This window comes from Lates calcarifer, linkage group LG7_1 (genome assembly GCF_001640805.2).
Source record: "Lates calcarifer isolate ASB-BC8 linkage group LG7_1, TLL_Latcal_v3, whole genome shotgun sequence".
NCBI classification, from domain to species: Eukaryota; Metazoa; Chordata; class Actinopteri; family Centropomidae; genus Lates; species Lates calcarifer.
In genome coordinates, this window is record NC_066839.1 from 8220704 (window position 1) to 8241328 (window position 20625).

The following is a 20625-nucleotide window of genomic DNA, read 5'->3' on the forward strand; positions in this document are numbered from 1 at the left end:
CTGTCCACTCAGGCTGGCAGACATGTCTTCAGCATCATTATGCACCACACAACACTGTGTGCTTTGATGGCAGGCACATAGTTACTTACGGCACAAGGCTTTAATTGAACTTTTTTTTCTGGTGGCACAAGTGTTCTCGACCTTTTAAGAGTCTGAAGAACCTTCCAATTCGAGACCTCTCTGAAGAAACACCAAATGAATACACTCAAATAATGCACATCACATTAGTCACCAATGGCTGCTGAAATGTTTTTCTGCTCAAAATTCAGCCAGCTAGTTATACAAAAACCTCCTCCTGTGGGGTCAGTCAAACTGACATGTAAGGTAATTCTCTGTGCATATTTGAATATTTGTATCTGACCACAACAAACACATGTATTGAGGCATAGAAACATGCTTTGTTTTGTTTTATAACAGCCAGCAGGATAGGAGTCAAATCTAAAGTGTGTCCAAATAAAGTACATAAAACTGCATATTTGTAGACAAAGATCTGCACCTGAATTTCATTTTATATATATTTACAACCAGTATCTAGTGTCATTTGGGAGGCTCCTTTAAATCAATGATTACTCCTCTGACCAGTGGCTACTGAGCGTACACTCTCCAAGTTTTATTTGTCTGCATCTATGAATATCCTTGTTTACATTTGACTAAAGCATGTGGGAGCACGGCTGCAACAAAGCTGTTCGCTTCAGAGCCAGGTGGCGTAACATCAGAGACCTTCAGCATTGGATAAACCAACTGATAACAGTCAAATCCATCCCCAGGTCCAAATGCAAAACATGCCTCTATTCATTTAAAAAGAAAAGGTATTCTTAGGGCAGCTGGGAAGGCAGGAGAGGTGCTCTCCCTCTCCATACTACACATACGGTCTGACTCTTACAGAAACACTGTTTAATACATTTCCCTCAGTTCAGGTCCTCAAAGCCGCAGTAAAACCACATCAACAGTCTCAAGGTCATGTATAGGTTGGTGATGTGTAGATTCTCCTGATGCTCGTCTCGTCAGCCACAGCTGAGCTTCGTTCTTTGCACACATCACTTGTTTTTTGTTGTGTTGTAAGCAGTTTTACTACATACAGCTGCATAGATGAAACACACGTGTGCTCACATGACACACACAAACACACACAGTCCAGCCTGGCTATGCTTAATGCATTTAAATTGGCTTTTGACCAGGCCTAACTAAAAATCAATCCCATTCCTCCTCGTCCCATCACTGCTAATGCTCTTAATGTTGTCAAGGCCATCATGTTTTGCATCAATTTCACTAGTGCCATTAATGTTGCTCTGAGTGCCCCCACACTGTTACTGCAGCTAACTTCTGATTTGTGATAGCTTGATTTCATTTGTTTGGTTGCTGACTAAAACCACTCATATTATCAAGTTGATGAATTTAGCATTTAGCTTTAGTTGTTTTGGATAATTAAATACCTACAAACTGTTTTGAATGCAGCCAGCAAGTTTTAAGACTTTGCTTTTACTTTTTCTAAACTAAAAGCAGCTCGAAACATCTAAAACTTAGTATATGTGACCAAATTATAAGTTAAACAATTATGTTTTCTCTGTTCCTACAGGGTAAAGCTCACCGAGACAAGCAGCTGGTCTACCTGAAAGATCACCTAGACAAATACTACCACAGCCGTGACAGGAAGTGGATAGTACTGTTCCCGGAGGGCGGCTTCCTGCGCAAGCGGCGGGAAACCAGCCAATTGTTTGCAAAGAAGCACTCTCTCCCCCACCTGACCCATGTCACGTTGCCTCGGCTCGGGGCCACCCATGTTATCCTGAAAACCCTGTCTGCCCAGCAGGAGAACGGCAGCGTGGGCAGTGAGACTGGGACCCCTAACCAGTCGGGTAACTAACACACACACACATACACCACAGTTTTACCCTTCTTTTGAGTGATTATGACTAAAATTTGTAAATTTTTATAGGTGCCTGTGTAATTTTGTTTTTAACCTGCAGCCTGAAATTGAGAATTAAATCCCAGAATAATGTCAGTTTTAGAATAATAGGTAAAAACATTTTCAAATCAGGTGAAACTTGCTGATTTTTCAAAATGGCAGCCATTCATTTGAATTGTGAGAGTTGATTTCAGTGTGTTTTATTAGGCCTCGTGTGATAACTGTGATTCACTAAACACAAATAGAGCTGGGGTTGAATTTTGAAAGTGTTCTTTGAAGTTGCAGGTTGTGTTTCTTTTTTTTTCTTACTGAGGTTTCTGGGCCTCAAAACAGTAGAATGCTATTTCTGGGGGAAGTCTGGCAGTTTTTTTTACTTCCTTTTACTTCACAGTCTCTGTGAACTCTCCTGCTGCACTGTGTGCTGTAGTTCTTGATCAAATGTGGTTTTTATGTTAGCTAGAGGGCCAGGGATGGAGCACTTGAAACATGAAGCATTAAATCATCACCCCTGCGTCCCACTGTCCTCTGGGAGTCCTGTTTTAAATGAAAGGTGACTGGTGGTATAGATTGCCGGGAGAGGAGAAGGGGTGACGTGCACAGAGGTGCCAGAAATTGCATCAAGGTCCCTGAAACCCCAGTGGTGATTTGCAGGAGAGTAATTTTTTCTGTCTTGAGACCAGCCCTAAATACAGCCAATGCAAAGCAGAAAGATAACTCTGCAATTAACAAGCTTGGAGAGTGAAAAATTCTGTTTTTTGGCTCTTTTTTTATTTGTAACAATTTAAAGATGTTTTACAAAAGACGAGAAAACAAAGATCAACAAAGCATGAGAACCAAGAGAGCCGTACATTCTGTCGTTACGCTCATAAGCTCCAGGTATGATGGCGTCCTTGCTGGTTTTTGTGCCCATGATCGATTTCTCTCATTTTCTTGGAAAGGTTTGCCCTTATTCCCCAAGGAAAACATCAGTTTTTCTGTCACCAATACATACCTTACTATGCCTATCCATCATCTAAGCCTCTGAGGTTCTATTTTTAGTTAGCATTCTTTTCATGCTACCTGGGCTTTGTTTCGGAGAAACTCAAGTTCACCTATAAATCTAGATTCTGGACTAATGTAAAAATACCTGTCAGGTTTTTACTCAGCAAAATTATCCAGATAATTCAGTAAACCACCTTGTTCACACCATCCTCAGCAAAACAGCACAGCATTAAAACAGCCATAAACATACAGATACAATGAGTCCCTCATGCCCATGCACACTTGCACGCCTAGTATACCCAGTGGACTCTCCTGGCTTTGGTTCAAAATCCATTTTAAGGGTGTGCTGTGTTAATAGTAATTCAGAGAGACTTTGGGCAGCATTATTGAGAATGTGGTTCAGGGACTTTAGCCTTTCTCGAGTTTGCTAACACAGCTCTGTGTCAGACAGCCTCAGCACTAACGTCAAGATTCCCGTCTGTTTATCCCTCTGCAGGACAGACCGTCAAACCGAAAGAGGAGTATCTCTTAATTGGCCATCGTAAAATTTAGATAACAACGAGCACAGCGCTGTTTATGTGCTAAATTACAGAATGTGCTGTGTGTGCAGTTTTATGTTTTTAGCTTTTCTGCTATTTGAGCATGAAGTCTTAAACTATCTCATCAGTGTCAACAAACACTGATGACAACAGAGGGTTTTTTTATGTAACCTCTGGCAGGACGTGGGATTTTTCAACATTTTATGGTTTCCAATCTTAGTCATTTCAAATTGCACATGATGTTTTTCATTTATGTTTTTGTACTCTGCATTTCCAGTGCATATCCCAGTTCATTCTTTATACATCCCTTTGTCCTTTCGACTGTTCCAGCAGCTCAGGAGGAGGGGAAGCTGGTTGCTGCAGTAGGGCTTGTCCTTCCACTTGAATCTAGCTAATGGCATTAAAACCTAGGGCAAGAAAAAAAAACACAAATACCCAGAAGAGCGTTATGTCCCTCACTATCCTGTGCAGTGTGTGTGTGTGTGCGTGCGCTTGGCTGATCAAAGACACAGCTCTGTCTCCCTCTGACCCTCCCTGATGCTCTGCAGAGGTGCCCAGAGCTTGCTGACTCACTCAGAGACAAATGGGCCACTTGGAGAAAATAGGATTTGATGTAAATGTGTGTGCCGCTGTGTATCAGCCATGCAATGTCACCCGGGCTAAATACACTGCTCAGCGCAGATACAAAGCACATGGGTCACTGGTCTCCAGTATAGTTCACAGCCTGCAGAAAGGCTCCTTGTGCAGCTAAGACTGATAAGGTTTATGTGCTATAAAACAGTTGGAAGGTAAGCAAAGTTCACAGTTGTGAGTCATTTAAGGTGCAAATGAAGGCTCCACATGACCCACAGGTAAACAGGTTTGATAGCGCTGACCAATCAGAGGCAGCTTTTACCCATGGCTCAGTCAGTAGGAGGGACAGGTGTGGGCTTGAAGTGCTGTAATTGGCCTGCAGAGTGGCCTGATAGAGAGCCAGATATCTGCCAGTGTATTTCCTTCCTCTAACTGTTTACATAAGGACAGGGCCTCTCTGATGTCATTTTAAATTACCACGGCTGCTGTTATTACAGTATTGTTTGTCACAGCGTATAGGGCACTGGTGATACCTTGGATCGGAGCCCTGTTCTTTGGCTGGCGCGATGGCTGCCTTTCAGCACACTTGGACACAGATCTGGATCCAATTACCCACACAGGGATAGCTCCGGTGGTAGCCATTCCCATCAGTACCGTACCATTGCCTATCAAGTAACTGTAACATTGATATAAATGAGCCAGCAGCTTGTGCCTTAGCTGCTTTTTCCTCTGGCTCCTTTATCTGGAGTTATAGTTCTCAAACAAATATGCACTAAGTAAACAGAGGTGTGCATTCTTAAAGCCCTGGTTCGTGGTCTTCTGCCCTCACTATGTGTGTAGGTGCACAGCTATGCAGCAAGCTAAAAACACTTCAATAAAGGTTAAAGACAAGTTGACATTTTAAGTTTTTACTGTGAGCAGTTGTGAAACTCTTAGAGCAGTATTTGACAACAGATTTTAATGATTAGAAAGCGTTAAACCAAAGGTATTGTAAAGTGGAATTAGAACAGTAGCAAGCACAGGGGCTTTAACTACCAATTTAATTTATTTATTGATGAATCTGTTAATTATTTTCTTAATTAACTAATTAGTCATTATATCAGTAGTATGTCAGAAAATTGTGAAAAATGTCCCCATTCTCACAGCTTAATTTGAAATATTGCCAAACTCTGTATTCAGTATTTTAAATGACTAGTGTTCTACATGATTTGGATGTTGTTTGTTGTTATGGGTAGCACTGTTTGTCAAGAGGAACTGTAACTGACAGGTGTCGTCATTAATCTGTCCTAACCGGCGTTAACATTGTGTGTATGAATGTGTTTGTAAACTCTGTCTGTTCTCCACTGATTTGGTTATGTCTCTGTCACACTCGTTCACCATCTGCTCCACATTATTTGTGTTTTATGTGTGTGAAAGGGTTGAAAATTATGACTTGTTAGCGACATTTCTTGTTTTACTGCTGCTGACCCTGTCGGAGTGTAATCTAACGGGGCTGATCGGTTGTAAAATTTAGCCTCACTTTGTCACGCAGGCATGGCATGTTTACTTTGCATAAAGACGCCAGTGTGCACAGAGGAGGAAGTGCTTGCTACTCAGTAATGGGCGACTGTACGGGCAGCGACATTAGTCAAGCAGTCTAATGTGCCGCACTGCTTCCCATCAGCCTCATTTTAGACTTGACTGAGGCTTTTCTCTTTCACATTTTACAAGCTTGTGTTGTCTTCAACTTTTAGGGAACACTCTGGCATTTAGTTAAAGCACTTGTTTGCTATCAGAACCCACAGTCAGATGCTAAGGCTGTCATCCCTTTCATCTCTGTGCACCCAGGAATTAAACAGGTCTGGTACATGTTTAGACTAGCTGCTAAGTGTAGGAGGAAAAAGTTGAGCTACCATTAGAAATGAAGAAATACAACTTTCAACAACACTGAGGTGGTGGATCACCTCTTGTGTACTTCTCAACATTCAGCACTCCCACTGGTGACACACATTGACATACTGTGGAAAGTCACTGTGTCCTTATTGTCAAAGTCACAGCATACTTTACATACCCACAAGTAATGTTTGGGTCAACGTCAGTCCTTCCGGTGTCAAATTAATAATAGGCAAGGGGTTTAATTTCAAGAAGACATAATAGCCTTATCATGCCCCTTATTTTCTTTTATTTATGTTCAGGTGGGTGCAGAGCTGACTTTGCATAATGTACATAAATACTTGTGCACAAGCACCCTGCAGCTGACTCCCAAATTTTATCACGTGTCTAGCATTCCCTCTCCCATCTGTCATCCCTCGCCTCTCTCTCTCACCACTTTTGTCACCCTCTTTCTCTCCGCTCTGTCTTACCCTGCTGTAACCCTATAGGTAGTTAAATAAGAAGTACAGCATACAAGACAGTAAGAATCTGACAGTTTTTATACATTATATACATTTACTGTTGAGATAACATGTTATGAAGGATTAGCATTTGAGGTGAAAAAAGTTTCTTTTACTGTGACTCACGAGTGTAGCTGCCAGCCAAATTCTGTCAAGTTGGGGCTTCAGCTGGTGTTCCACCAGTCACTTTGGCAGGTAACCAGCCTTCATTTGGCTCTACTGCTGTGATATGAAAATCTCCAGGGACACCTACTAGTTACAGACACTGTCCTTAAGATGGAGTACCAGGGTGATGGCAAGCATCCAATCTATTGAAATGTTGTTGGATCTCTAGACTGCTGCTCTGCTGTAGACTGATCTTGACCTCTGAGCCTCTTTGATAGGAGGCAAACAGGGATGCTTATATTTAATATGGCATACCTAAAATACTAGGCGCAGTTTAGATATGTTTTATCTGCGTGACTTCTTGTCCTTCAAACTCACTTTCTATGTTTGTGTTCCATGACAGGTAACAAGCGTAAAGGCCTGCAGTGGGTAATAGACGTGACCATAGCGTACCCTAAAGCAAGACCCATGGACATCCAGACCTGGATCTTTGGCTACAGGCCTCCTACAGTCACACATGTACATTACAGGTAAGGATAAAATATTTGGCATTACCTTTGACCTTTGCATCTGAGATTTGTTCTAACCTAGTTTCCCAAACTGTAATTTGTCACTCGCATGAGAGGGAACACCAGAATCATTATTGCTATGCAAATTCATTATGCAGCCTACATGCAAAGAAACATGAGAGAATGAAAATGTGCCACATTACATCATGAAGTAAGTGCAACATAATGTCAGTAGACTCGTATAGTTTTAAACATTTAAATCCGTATCGGTACTTTCAGATCATGATTGCTAATAAAATTGTAGTTGATAGAAAGAAAGTGACTTTGCTCATGTCGCACTTGACAAATCAGAGAAAATATAAATTGAGGAGTGGATTCATATTACCAGGGAGTCACATCACAGATCCATAATAGAAGTTATAAGTCACTTACGTTTGAGACACAGAGACATGAAGACTCCATATCATTAATGTGACTCACTTAACCAGAAGAATGTATCACTGATCTTCACGTCCACCCACTGATAAGAGAAGCATGAAGACCCACCTTACATACCGAGTGAGTCAGCAGAACACACCTGGCAATAAAAGAGTTACAACATGTCTTCACATGTGACAAGACACAACATCTGCTGTATGTGTTGAACATACAGTTGTTATGTTATTTCATATATGCAGCATGTTGCCTTGCTCATCTCGCTCTTTAACTGGAATCACTGAGCTGAAAAATGAAATACACTGATCACCAAAAATTAGTCAGGTAATAGTTTTTAAGCAAAAATGCAAACCATTCACTGGTTAGTAGCCCTTCAAATGTGAGGATTATCTGTCATTCTTTGTCATATATTGTAATATTTTTGGGTTTGGGACTGTTGATGAGACAAAACAAGCTAATTTGAAGACACCTGGGGCTCTTGGCTCATGTCAAAGAAATACTAATCAGTGTATTAATACATAGTAAACATATTCATTAGTTGCTGACATACAGTGGTTCATTTGTTTAGTTTTATACCAGTATTTTTTTTATAGATTTGACAGCTGTTTTCTGTCCACAACTGTGTACATTTTTGTGAATGTTCAAGACAGAACACACAAAGAAATTCCAGCTGGTGACAGTGCAGAATAACATTACTGGGTTTTAAAGGAAATGCTGATATGCGGTAGCCAAAAAGTAAAAAAGAGAAATGCAGGACAGAATAGAAACCAAGCTACATTATTCACAGTCACCACCCTATATTCTGTGGCTAAGAATATCACTGCTCTTATGTAAAGCAAATGCATTACCCCCCCCCCCCCCCAAACTCTATGTTGCCCTGCTCTCGCTGCCCTCCAGGTTCCCCTCTGTTTGCTAATCCATCCACTTGAGGATATGATGAAGGTGGGCCAGGATTAGATTTTCTGTAAACTCGGTTCAAGATAAATGGGGTCCTCTGTGCATTGTCTTGACAGGGTAGATCATAAGGGATGTATCCCGGCTCAAGCAGGAGTCATCTTGACCCTGTGTTCCCTTGCACCCCTGAACAACCTCCTGACACAGCTCGAGTGAGTGTGTGTGCAGGGTGGGATTAGGGCAAAGTAAAAGGTGATATATGAGCCCTGGCTTGCTGGCCCCTCTCAAGAGGCTCCTCCGCCCACTTGGTCTAAAGCTAAGGACTCATTAAGTCTGTAATTAGACGAGCAGAGGACTGCACTAGTCCCACCCCACCTCGGGGACACTCTCGTCAGCCATCGACACAATCAGCTTCCCTCGCTCGGTCAGCAGCTCTGCATCCCGGGGACGGATGGCGGAGGCACCCAACCGAACCGATGGCATAGCTGTTGCCGTTACCAGCGTGTGCGCACTCGATTCTAACTGTGTCAGTGGCACCAATCACAGAGAAGTTAGGCCCGTGCTGGTACAGGTGCAGAGTCAACAAGGGGATTAGTCTGCCTGCTGATCAGGGGAACACTGTGGGGGAGTGAGCAATATGATGCACTTTGGTGATGCAAGATAGGAGAGGCGGCTAGACAAGTGTGCCACCCCACAACAGTGTTTTTGCTGTGTCAGTTTGGGACAGTTTCTACAGTGAAGGCAGCATTTTTTCACCAGCCCTCCTACAAATGATAAAATTGTAAGAATATCATACTTCACAGTTCTTTAATAGCCAAGCTTTTCAGGCAGCGTCAGAGAAACGTGAACAACATGTAGGTGATCGTCACGCAAAACAAAGGTTCCACCAGTTCAGTTGCACTGATAAAATAACTAGAATAGAATAAAACAAATCCATTGTGAAGACATGAATGATGTTTGACCACTGGTTGAAGTGTTTTGAGAGTACATATCAGCCTCCGGGTTGTTTCAACAGGACCCAGTGTTACCTCTTTTATCTGAAAGTTTGTCTTTTTCAATGCCACAAAAGGACAAAAACAGGTTTACTTCAGATGAGGAAGGTCAGGGATTTTGCTCTCAGGGGAAGTCAGTGATTTTTACAAATAGGTCACTTCACGGGACCAATGTATACTGCAAAGTTGTGTGAGTCTGTTGTGTTAGGTGGTGTTTCAGCTGTGTTGCAACTTGGTCAGAATGAAATAAAAAAATTTCTCATTGTCTTGACTAAGAGCCTGAAACATTGCACTTTTCTGAAATGTGATAAAGCAGAAATTTTCAGAGGGGAGTGTTTAACATTGTTACAAGACACAAATTGAAGTAAAAGCCAGATGCTGGAGTGAATAACACTTCAATATATCTGTGGTAAAAGTTGTCAAATTGATCATGTTATGAGAAAACATGCAGAAAAGGGGATGATCAGACCTGCCTGTACAGCATCTAAAGTCTGTGACACCAAATGGAGCGTCAGCTGCCGGCCCTTATCGGTGATTCAGCATGTTGAATCTGCAGCGGAGGCAGTCAGTAAAGAGAGAGAGCGAGCTCCTCTGACTGTCTGTTCAGCTTTGCAAATCGGTGATTTCACCCATTTAGTGTGGTGTCTCCTTATTTTTTGCATCCGCCTCTTCTTTTCTTGTCCTACAAGCAGAAGAAGCGGAGAAGACGGTCTAACCACCAGATGAGCATGAAAACGCACTTGTTTTATCTTTTTCAGATGGCTCTTCTGGTTTTCTATTTTTTTTGGAGGGGGGGGGATTATAAATACAGACTGTCGACTAGTTATTTAACAGACAACATGAAGGGTTTTGATCAGTTGCAGTCATGTCGGTGTCGGAGCCTTAAATCCGACTGCCTCTATGTGAACTGACCTTGATAACAGACCGCCTTCCTCCTTCCTCCTGCACTATGGTTTTATGGGGCTGTGTAGATTACTACTGCGCCTGAGCCTCAGCTTCAGAAACAGTCATCTGAGTATTGAGTAATATTCTAGATGAATCCACGTTGAGCGCCCTGCACTTTTTAAAAAAAAAATAAAAACATTTTTTATAATCCCTCTACCTCCCTCTCTCTGTCCCTGCCTCCAGTCCTCACCCCTCAGCTCCACCCTCTCCTCCCCTCCCTTGCTGTGTCTCCTGCCCTCTCTCCATATAATCTCAGCCTCCCAGACTGCAGCATCATAAGCCCTCCGTGAATGGCAGATGGGAGAGCTAGGTGGGTGTACAGAGGCCGAGCGAGGGCACTAGTGGGTGTTAAATACGTTGAAATCCTTTTCTTTTAAAATGCACCTTCTCCTCTTTTTTTTTCTGCTGCTGTGTGCGTTTCTGAAAGCTGCTGTTTGAAAATATCTGAAAGGTGACATGATTTATGGAGTCAGAGTCTGCCTGGTCATCACATGCACACCTGGCTTTCTCTCAGAGAGAAGGCGTGCACACAGAATTGTCGAGCTTGCAGCCGCACACACCGTTTTCTTAAGACATCTGAGGCAGATTTTTTTTTCCTCTAAGCACTTTGTTTAAAAAGTTGCAAGCTCTGTACTTACTAGATGTAAATCAGATGCTACATTTCCTGCTGCTTTTTATGAACCATTTTGTGCTTATTGAGGTCCCTTCAACACCTCACCCCTGGATCAATATCTCTTACACTGGTGTTTTACCTGCGAGCGCCTCTGTGATTAGAGATGGTGTCTTGGGATAATGAATGAGTAGAGAGACCCCCCCCCCCCCAAAGCTTAGGATCTTCAGAGGACTTGTGTCTCCATAGAAACCCATTATAGGAGTCATCCCCCACCAATGTTCGCCTCAGTCGACAGAGAATCCTCCTCACGAGCTGTCAGAGTTTAAATCCCATTAACACGGGCAGAGGAAGTATTCAGATCGTTTCCTTCAGTAAAAGTAGAAATCTGTATAAAAGTACTCAAGAATTTTAAGCAGCAAATGGCTTTCAAAGTGGTTTAAGATGATAATTAGGCAGTAGAAAGGTGGAGTAGAAAGTACAATATTTCTCTCTGAAATGTAGTAGATTAGAAGTATAAAGTATCTTAAAATTGAAGTACTCATGTATAGATTAGATTAGATAGATACTTTAATCTGCACGGGAAATTCACAGTTCCAGCAGCGTCAACAAACTTAAGATAAAAGGTTGAATGCATGCAATAAATACTGGGAGTAATAAAAAAACACTACTGATAAAAAACACAATGAAGAAACTTCTAGTAGTATAGTATAGTATAAGTAAGTACAAGAATTTTTTATTAAAGCACAGTAGTTGAATAACTGTTTCCAAATATAACACTAGTACAAATACTTAGACTTCTGTTTGAATTTTATCATATTGGTGCTTCTCTGGTCTTTGGTGTAGCATTGTCCTTCTTTACTGTTGAACTGACCTCATGAACATGAACCTTCATAAACAGCAGCAGGATGTTCTGCCATCTGTGTGACTTATCAAGTCAGGTCAGGCCACACAGTCCATATCCACCTGTGACAGTGGATTTTATGGCCCTTTACTTCTGACCTCTGTGCTGATAATGGGTCGATGCTCCCATGCTAGGCTGTCATTAACCTCTACGCCGCTCCTCCACACCCTCCATCTCTGATCGTGTGTCCTCACATGACAACAGCAGCTCTGTGTCAGAGGCATATGGTCACGGTGACAAGGGGAAAGTGTGCTTCTGCCACATAGACACAAAGATCATTGTGGAGATAAAGGTGGAGGAAAATGTGGTCGTGTTTTCACAAACTGACCAAGAAGTGTTAACCTAAAGTTGCAGTATGTGATAGTTTCGGTTTCTGTGATCTTTACTCATTTGTGCTATGGAAGGGAAGTCTGACAGCAGGTCATGCAACACCTTCACTGGATCTTATTATTTGTATTGAAGCTCTCTAGTGACTCAAATCGCTCACAAATAAATAAACCGATTATGAGGATTATTCATCGAGACAACTGCTGTGTGAACAGAGAGAAAATAGACATTTATACTGAAATATTCAGAGAGGATAGTTAACTGTGTGACTGTTACCTTTCACTCATTTCAGTAGGACGAGTCAAAACACCTGTGTTTTAACTCCAGAATACTCCCACACTTGTGTGGAGACCCATAAAGTATGTGTTACCATGGTAACAAAATGAAAACAAAAGACTTAGAGCACCAGGCTAAGGTTCAAAGGTTCAGTTTATTCATCCATAAAAACACAATAAATTACAGTCAGTGTTTCCATCTTAATCAATCTACTGATTTACAGAAATGCAAGGAAGTAAAACCCAACAACAATATAAAAGCAGACTTAGATTAAAATAAATGAAAGTCTCAGTTTACATCCTCCTTACAGCATTAGGTGTGAAAACACTGGGGGATGGCTGATGAACCAAATCTTAACATCACTTTAGATTGTTTGCGAAATTGCCTTAAGTTTTATTGGAGTTAGAAACTGTCATTTTAACCTGGGTTAAAGCTCCTGTGTCTGCAAATAGCTCTTCTGCTTTTCTCTGAAAGTGCTGTTACTGACCTGACAAAGAGAAATGAATGCAGCACTGTTTTAGCTATGACAGCTTTTAAATATTGGCTTTAAATATAAAGCAGTTATGTCTTTTTAATCCTACCAGGCATAAAAGAAAACTGACCTGTGTAGGGCCAATGTGCCACATATGCAAGTGTCGTGTCCACTGTGCAGACAGAACAATGCTTTAGGGTTTAAGAGCAGCTTTGACAAATGACTTAATGATTGCCAGATGATGGATAATGACATGTCTTTGAAAATAACTTCTTTTGTCAGTGTGATAAATTTACAGTATTATCAGGCAACATGGCAACATTGTTACAGCAAACAAACCAGGACACAGACTGGATTTTCTCAGCAGTTGTTGTTTACTTCGGTGTTAGCTCTGCGTCTGCATCCATTGGTTTCACACACTTAGAATAAACACTGGGTTTCCCTCAAAGACTTGTTGTACACTACTAAATCAGGACTTCCATTTTAGCCAGGAACTGTTGAAAACAAACCCTGTGTAGTTGAAGTACTGTAGAAATGGAGCACATAGAAAGCCTGGTTGTTCATGACAGTATCCAGGTTTCTGATCTGTCCCCTCTGCTGCATTTGGCTTTTCCATCTGATCACCAGCAGTGGAGCAACAATACAGTTTATGGTCATTTCAGCTTGTTGATGAACTATTAATTTATGCATCTAACAACAAAAAAATGTTGAATAATCATTAAATTTTCAGCCAATGTGGCCAGTATTTTATGGGAGTAGCTTCTCCAATAAGAAGATTTGTTGTTTTTCCTAGTTTAATATAATGTAAGAAATAATCTGCAGATACAGCGATAATGGAAGTAATTGTTAGTTTAAGCTTTAATTACATCAGTTATCATCATTTATATTAAATATTGTATAATGACAAACCTGCACACTGACACGCAGAATGGTCAGAAACCTGGATATTAAGGTGTTTACATGCCACAGTTTCCTGGTTTGTGTCAAAATTCTTTGATTGACACACCCTCACCAGTAATGCTGAGTACCACTGTGACAGCTCATTAGAAGAAGACTGTGATAACTAGCATGGGTATGTTATTTGATACACTGTCAATCAGAATTATGGAAGAGTTGCATACAGACCCAACAATGCAGAGTCCTCTTTTTTGTGGAGTGCTGAAGTTTGCTCAATAGGTTTTTCATGTGAACAAAAAGTAGTCTTGTGCCTCAACATGTCAGGAGTTTCCTCAACTTTTCTCCCTCTGGCCGAACCCTTCTTTTTTTTTTCTTTTTTTTAAACAGTTTGTCAGTGGGAGATTCTGTCGTGTCCGTTGTTCTGCGCCAAACCATTTCCTGGAACACAGACCGCCTTGAGTCAGAGAGGAAGCAGATTAAAGACTAAATGGAGCAATTAACGAGCGGGCTCCTACCGTCCCTCGACTTCTCTCTGATTGCAGATAAGCACTTCTTGGCATTCTGCGAGCAAGAGCCCTTAAAGAGTCGTGGAGTGTGTGGTTTACTTAGGGATCCCCATTGACCATGAAAATAAAAATATACACTGAAATCTCTATCATTACTGATCCAGCATAGCACAAATAAAATAATACATACATCTGCTTCAACACACTCATTTTACTCTTTGTCTGATCGTTGCTTTAGCTGTCACTCCACAGGGAAAATCCAGAGAAAGAAGTGAAAGGCAGCAGGTTGGGATTTGGAGCCTCATTGTACATAGATGAGGAGCCTTATCTTAACTAGGGAGAGACGAGGAGCAGGACAGGAGACTTCTTTTCCTCCCCGAGCCACGATGGCCACTAATCTCAATATTCACCTTTTGCAACTTTGTGCCCAAGCGAAGGCCTCCCAGGGCACCTCTTTGTTTCTCGAGACTTCACAGCCAGAGAGATTTAGGGCCGTGTGGAGTCCCCAAACAATGACTGGCTGCCCTCCAAAGAGGCTTGTTGAGTGGACAGACTTTTCCAGCCACAGTCTAAATTTAATTAGCTTCTCAGCCCAGTTTGGAGGGGAAACAATATCTCAAGAATAAGAGCTGCTTGGGAGCTAAATTGTTCGAACAAGGCAGTAAATACGGAGGATCAGAAGCCTCTGTTTGTAACGCTAATTTGTCTGGCAAAAGATAACTGCTGCAATTAAAATCTCTTCACCATATTTGAGATTTTTATTTGTCATCTACTCAGCGAGTGCCTTATTTTTTCTAGAAACAAGCCACAGAAGTTGCAGAGTCACTTCTGAGTGAGGATGTACATCATCTTTTTCATGCAGAGCAGGTCAAGAAATGGTAAAAGTCGGATGTTGAGGGGTATTGACAGGAGAAGCTGCAGTTCTCCACCAGCTGTCTGTTTGTCTCTGCGCCAGGGTGTCAGGTTAACAAGCAGGCCTGTGCCAAGTGGGTTAGGGTGGAAATGAGAGCGCTGCTGTGGCCCCACGCCAACACATCACCACCAGTTCCTCCACCACTACCAGCACCAGCACCACCATCATCACTGCTGTACACTGTTACACATGCCACCATACTCTGTTTCCTTTCACTCAGCACAATATTGACACTGTAGAGCAGTGTTTCCATTTTTCACTATCACTGTGAAGCAAAACCACAGCAGAGCATTGTTAGTGACTGCTTGGCTAACACCCCACCCCATCCCCCCCTTCGCTCACTCTTGGAGTTCATTGTACTGCTGCAATGTGCATGTAAGACATGAAACTGTTTGATCAAAGTCTGTTTGTTTTCTATGAGCCAAAAGGAGATCAGTGATGAAGGCCTCAGTCTGAACTTTAGTGTAACCTGTCACATGTCACAGAGTCCTGGCATCTGTACCACTTCTAGAAAAGTAAAATAACGTCTGCATCAAAATTGTTAAATATACTATATAAATACAGATGGAAAGTGAATTAAGCCTCAATAATGCTAAGCTTTTGCTGCTTCTAGTGTCTAAACTGAGGATTTGATGCTTTTCTTTGTCATTTATGGTATTATAAAACACTTTATATTGTATATATGACATCAGTTGATAATGAAAATAATCATTTGGTGTAGCCATGATCAGAAATAATCAGAGGCAGTGTAATTAATAATGTTCAGAAATGTAGAGTCGGGTGTTTTCAGGGAAGGAAATGAACCTCAGGAACTTCCCACATGCTGTTTTGATTTTGGCTGTGAGTGTTTAACCTGAAGCCACTTTGACAGATGTGGCCACAGACATTGTTCTCCAAACAAACCTGATGGCTGATAAACCAGTGAAAGCAGCTGATAACTGTATTCTGTCTAAGCACATTGTGTTGATTTCCTCCTCCTCCTCCCTCCTCCCAAACTTCAGCTGTCCTCAGCAGCCTGTGCGGACACCGAAAGAGCCTGATTTCTGCATAAATATTGCAGCTCCAGGAAAGCGCTGCGGTAGCCACCTGCTACCTGAGGCCCTAAATGCGCAAACCATCCCATAAGTGGCGCAGGGCAGTTCCTGTTTTCGTCTGCCAGGATTTCAGAGCTATCGGTTTACGTTTCAGAGCTGAGCCGGCCTTTGGAAGGCATCTTATACTGGGGCAGGTGTGAAATGCTCTCTAGGCTAGTACATGTCATTTATAATCATTCATGCATTCAGTTATAGTTAATGACACCACCACCACCATCACTAATCATTGCTGTGAAAAAAAATTGCTAAATTTTTCCACCCCAAAAATAAACTCCTAATGAGAGCTACATGTGCAGCCAAAACCACAAATTACCACCTATCACTACGACTGGAAGGCAGTTACAGGAAAACACTGCTTTTATTGTTGTAGTGATGACTTGCTTGATTTATCCTTCGCTGTAATTGCTGCTTTCTGTCCACATATTATTGTATCAGTCTTATTATTATATGGTACCGATGTGTCTATTATTCTCAGCCTCTTTTTGAGCTTACTCTCTTTTTCCTTTACTGCTTTGAGATGCATCAGTGCCTGTGGTTGGTTCCTGTGGCACGTCGGTAACACAAAAGATACCTGATATTCACAGACACAGTAGGAGAAGCTTTCGTGGAACGTCTTGCTTTGACCTCTAATCACCCTATCAGGTGGCTGCAGCGGCTCTGGCTGCCCAAAACTGGAGCCAAGCCGCTTCGCATGGAGGGCCCTGGTGTAGCTGCTGGTATAAAGCAGTTTTATCTTCAAAAACTCAGCTTCAATAGAACCTTTCCAAGAGGAAAATGGTGGATTTTAGTTGGTTTTATCTTGAATTTAACAGGAGTTTTGTGCCACCGGGGGACATGGAAGTTGCTCCACTTAAACAGGACCTTGTTCAGACTTGCCACGGAGCAACACCCACACAGTGAACTTCTGGATAATGAGGAGAAGTGTCCATAGATATGCACTTAAAATATATGTACCAAACGGAAGTCTGTGTTGAATCATCAGCTCTTGCCCGTCTGATCTGTGGAACACACCGGCCAAGCCTTTCCCTGATTTGGTCATATAGACCACTTCAGTTCAAAGACCAAGTTTTTACTGTAGCAAGTATCTTATCTGCACTAACGTCCTGTCTGACAGTGCTGGAGCTTTTTACACCAGTAATATTCAGGATATGGGCTCAGTGAGAATAACAATTTGTTTAATCTGATGGTACTGGCTTATTCCACAAGAAATTTCAGTCATCAGAGGGTTAACCCTTTGTTCAGCACATAGAAATTTGTCATGTGAGCACTTATTCTGATTGTTTTGTATTTTAGGGGATCCTGTGTACACGTTTGCAGAAATTAGGCCTGCAGCTAATTATTATTTTCATCATCAGTTAACCTGCAGATTATTTTCTTGACGACACAGTTAATAATTTAGTCAATAGAGTGTCAGAAACTGGTACAAAATACCTGTTCTAGCCTCCAAAAATCCAAGGAGGTGTCTTCAAATTCCTTATTTTATCTTACCAAGAGTCTAAAACCCAAAGATATACAGTTCAAAATAGTACCAGACAAAGAAAAGCATCAAAACCTCACATTTGAGACGCTTGAACCAGCAAAATTGTTTTCATTTTTGCATTAAAAAAATATTATATGAATATCCTAAATTTATGTCAATCAGCTAATCTTTGCTGCTTTGTACTTTTATGTTTATTTTCATCATCAGTTAATTAAAATCTATATTCTCAAACAGCCCAAGGGGACAGTCCAAAACCCGAAGATATTCACTTTACTATCACATCTGACAAAGATAAGCAGCAGATAAAGACATTTGAGAAGCTGAAATCAAATCATTCTTGTCAGTTTTTTTTCCCCTGAAAAGTGACTTGATGAAGAATAAATTGAGTATGAAATAAGTTGCTGATAAATTTTCTGTCTAAACTAGTCCCTTCAGCTCACTTTTATGCCACTAATAATTAGAATAAATGCTCGTTCCGAACCTGATTTAACACTGAGGCTGGAGATCTTCTATAAGTCATCATCATATGTTCATACAACACAGCAGAGGAAACATGCCTGATGAGTACAGACATCATCTTGACAGGAGAACTGTTGCCTCCCCTTAGATTGCTTTTTAATACATATCGAACACTTCACTGATCGATACTGTATCACTTATTACCTCCCTCTCACAGAGGCTTTCCTCATAGGCACAGATGTACTTTGACTGTGGACGCTATCCGGTCAGGAATATCGAACAAACGTTGAGTGCAGAGGAAATGCTCGTCTGAGGGAGGAGACTGTAACCTCTATTTGAAGGTGACCAGGAGCTGCCTGTGTGTGGGGAGCGCAGACTACTAGGGACCCCTTCTGGCTAGAAACAAGATTTCATCAGCACTCTCATCATGGCTCATAAAAGTGACCCTTTTTTTATGAGCCTCCTGCTGTTCTCACAATGTCGGGCCAGCGCAGCAGTCATTGCGTTTGTGATTGTAAAAATATACAAACAGCTTTATTGTCCTGCTTCTGTCAAACAATGCTATTTATTACAGAAAAACTACAGCAAATACAATCTGTTATCTTAACCCACCAATAAGGATGAAGGATGAAAGTCCATTTATCAATGCCAAGTATTTCAAAATGTCATCATGGGCTCAGGAAAGTCATGATGGTTTTTTGTTTTTTTGTTTTTTTTCTCGCTATTTGCTGACCCTCCATAGACCAAAAAAAAACAAATCAGTTAATCAAGAAATCTTCATTAGTTGCAGCTTTAGTAATAACTACACATAAAGACGGTGTCTGATCACAAAATGCTGAAAGTCTGACCACTCTGACTCAACAGGCTTTGGCTTAGAGTTGTGAAAAATCACTTTCTTGACAGGAAAAACCGATTTAACTTTCCCAGTCAAAGTTCTTTGACTTTTCCTCCCACTCAGTTCTATACCAACCGTTTTGTGGAGCTACGTTTACTTGTCTGTCTCCTGTCAGGGGCTCCCCTCAGCACTTCTGTCTCCCTGTGACAGTCTGATGAGTCTGCCAGCTAATGAATCTCACTCCAAAAACAAGCTGAAGCTACAGCAAACACACACAGAAACCAGCTGTAATTGACTGTGTTGAAATAGATGGCTGTGCCCAGGGACCACTGCTGACAAACCCCTGGTCTGGACTGCAGCTTCCACGACAGATCAATGCAGACACTTTCTGCTGAGAGAGACTTCAGTTGTCTTTTTTGTGTATTTCATCTCTCCCTCTCTCTCTCTCTCTCTCTCTCTCTGTCTGTCTGTCTGTCTGACTCTGTTCCTTTCAGGATGTACCCAATAAAAGAGGTTCCTGTGGAGGCAGAGGCCCTGACTGACTGGCTGTATCAGAGGTTTGTGGAGAAAGAAGAGTTGCTGGCCCACTTCTACGACACAGGTCTGTCTCACCAGTCTGAAATATAAACTGTAATGATGGTGGCAGCTATTGTACATATTTTTCTGCTTTTCAAAAGAGGCGAATACGGCTTGTGGAAATCATTCCCTCATTTGCTCATTCACTTTTCCCTACATAATAGACAGACAGTAGTTTACTCGGTAGTGAGCTGCGAAAGTGAAATTTCAGTCACTCTCTCATCTATAAAATATTCATGCCATGGATTGTACTTTTTTGTTTCATTGTGGAATATTTAATATATTATTATATAGTGGATAAACATACACTGTCAGGGCTCAGACACTCAGATAAAATGGCATGTAGTGAATGTAGTGATCTATATGGTAAATATGCAGTGACTTTAGATACAGTCAGTGTGTGTTCCCTATGGCAGTGTTTGACTAACATCTGAGGACTGGCTTTGCTAGGAGACACACTGTCAACTTCCATGCTGACTACAGCATGTTGCAGCTCTGTTTAGTGTATGAACAATCAGAAAAATAGTTTTTTTGCTCTTTTTTTAAACACTTGGTTACAAACAGCTCACGATTTAAGCCAGGGTTTTTCACAGGTGCCTACAGCGTCCAGCTGGGTGACAGGGGTAGTCGGCTTGATTGTATTGTGAAACAACTAATACAGCTCATTGGGTTTTATTTGTAGGTTAAGATTCCTTCGGTGTTCATAGTTCAGGAATCTGGGCGGCACGGTGGTGCAGTAGTTCGCACTGTCACCTCACAGCAAAGTTCTCTCCAGGTTCTCCGTCTTCCTCCCTTTGGAATTATACTCAAGGATGCATCATCAATGGAGGATGTTGCACGATGGACATCCGACCCTGTAGAATATAACACTCCAACTGATGTCATCTGCAAGGAAAACCTGCTGTTCTTTGTCACAGCTGGGAACCAACTTTTTGGGTTCTGGGTTGAAATGAAAACATTTCAGAATTAAGTGTGTGAAGCGGAACAGAGCTCTGTTACGTGTTGGTGGGAAAGAGGTGTCTGTG

The 20625-nt window shown here is 41.6% G+C and overlaps 1 protein-coding gene across 3 annotated transcripts in view; it reads left to right on the forward strand.

The window, feature by feature from the left end:
• Window positions 1-20625, forward strand: part of lpgat1 (lysophosphatidylglycerol acyltransferase 1) — a 45781-nt gene that overhangs the window by 21755 nt on the left and 3401 nt on the right. For 2 of the 3 annotated variants that reach the window (XM_018694992.2, XM_051071821.1), the window contains exons 5-7: window positions 1577-1856; window positions 6880-7006; window positions 19519-19625. In XM_018694992.2, the coding sequence (XP_018550508.1) occupies window positions 1577-1856; window positions 6880-7006; window positions 19519-19625 (514 nt within the window). Of the gene's footprint in view, window positions 1-1576; window positions 1857-6879; window positions 7007-14124; window positions 16374-19518; window positions 19626-20625 lie in introns of those variants that run through there. The other variant, XM_051071822.1, reaches the window with a different exon arrangement.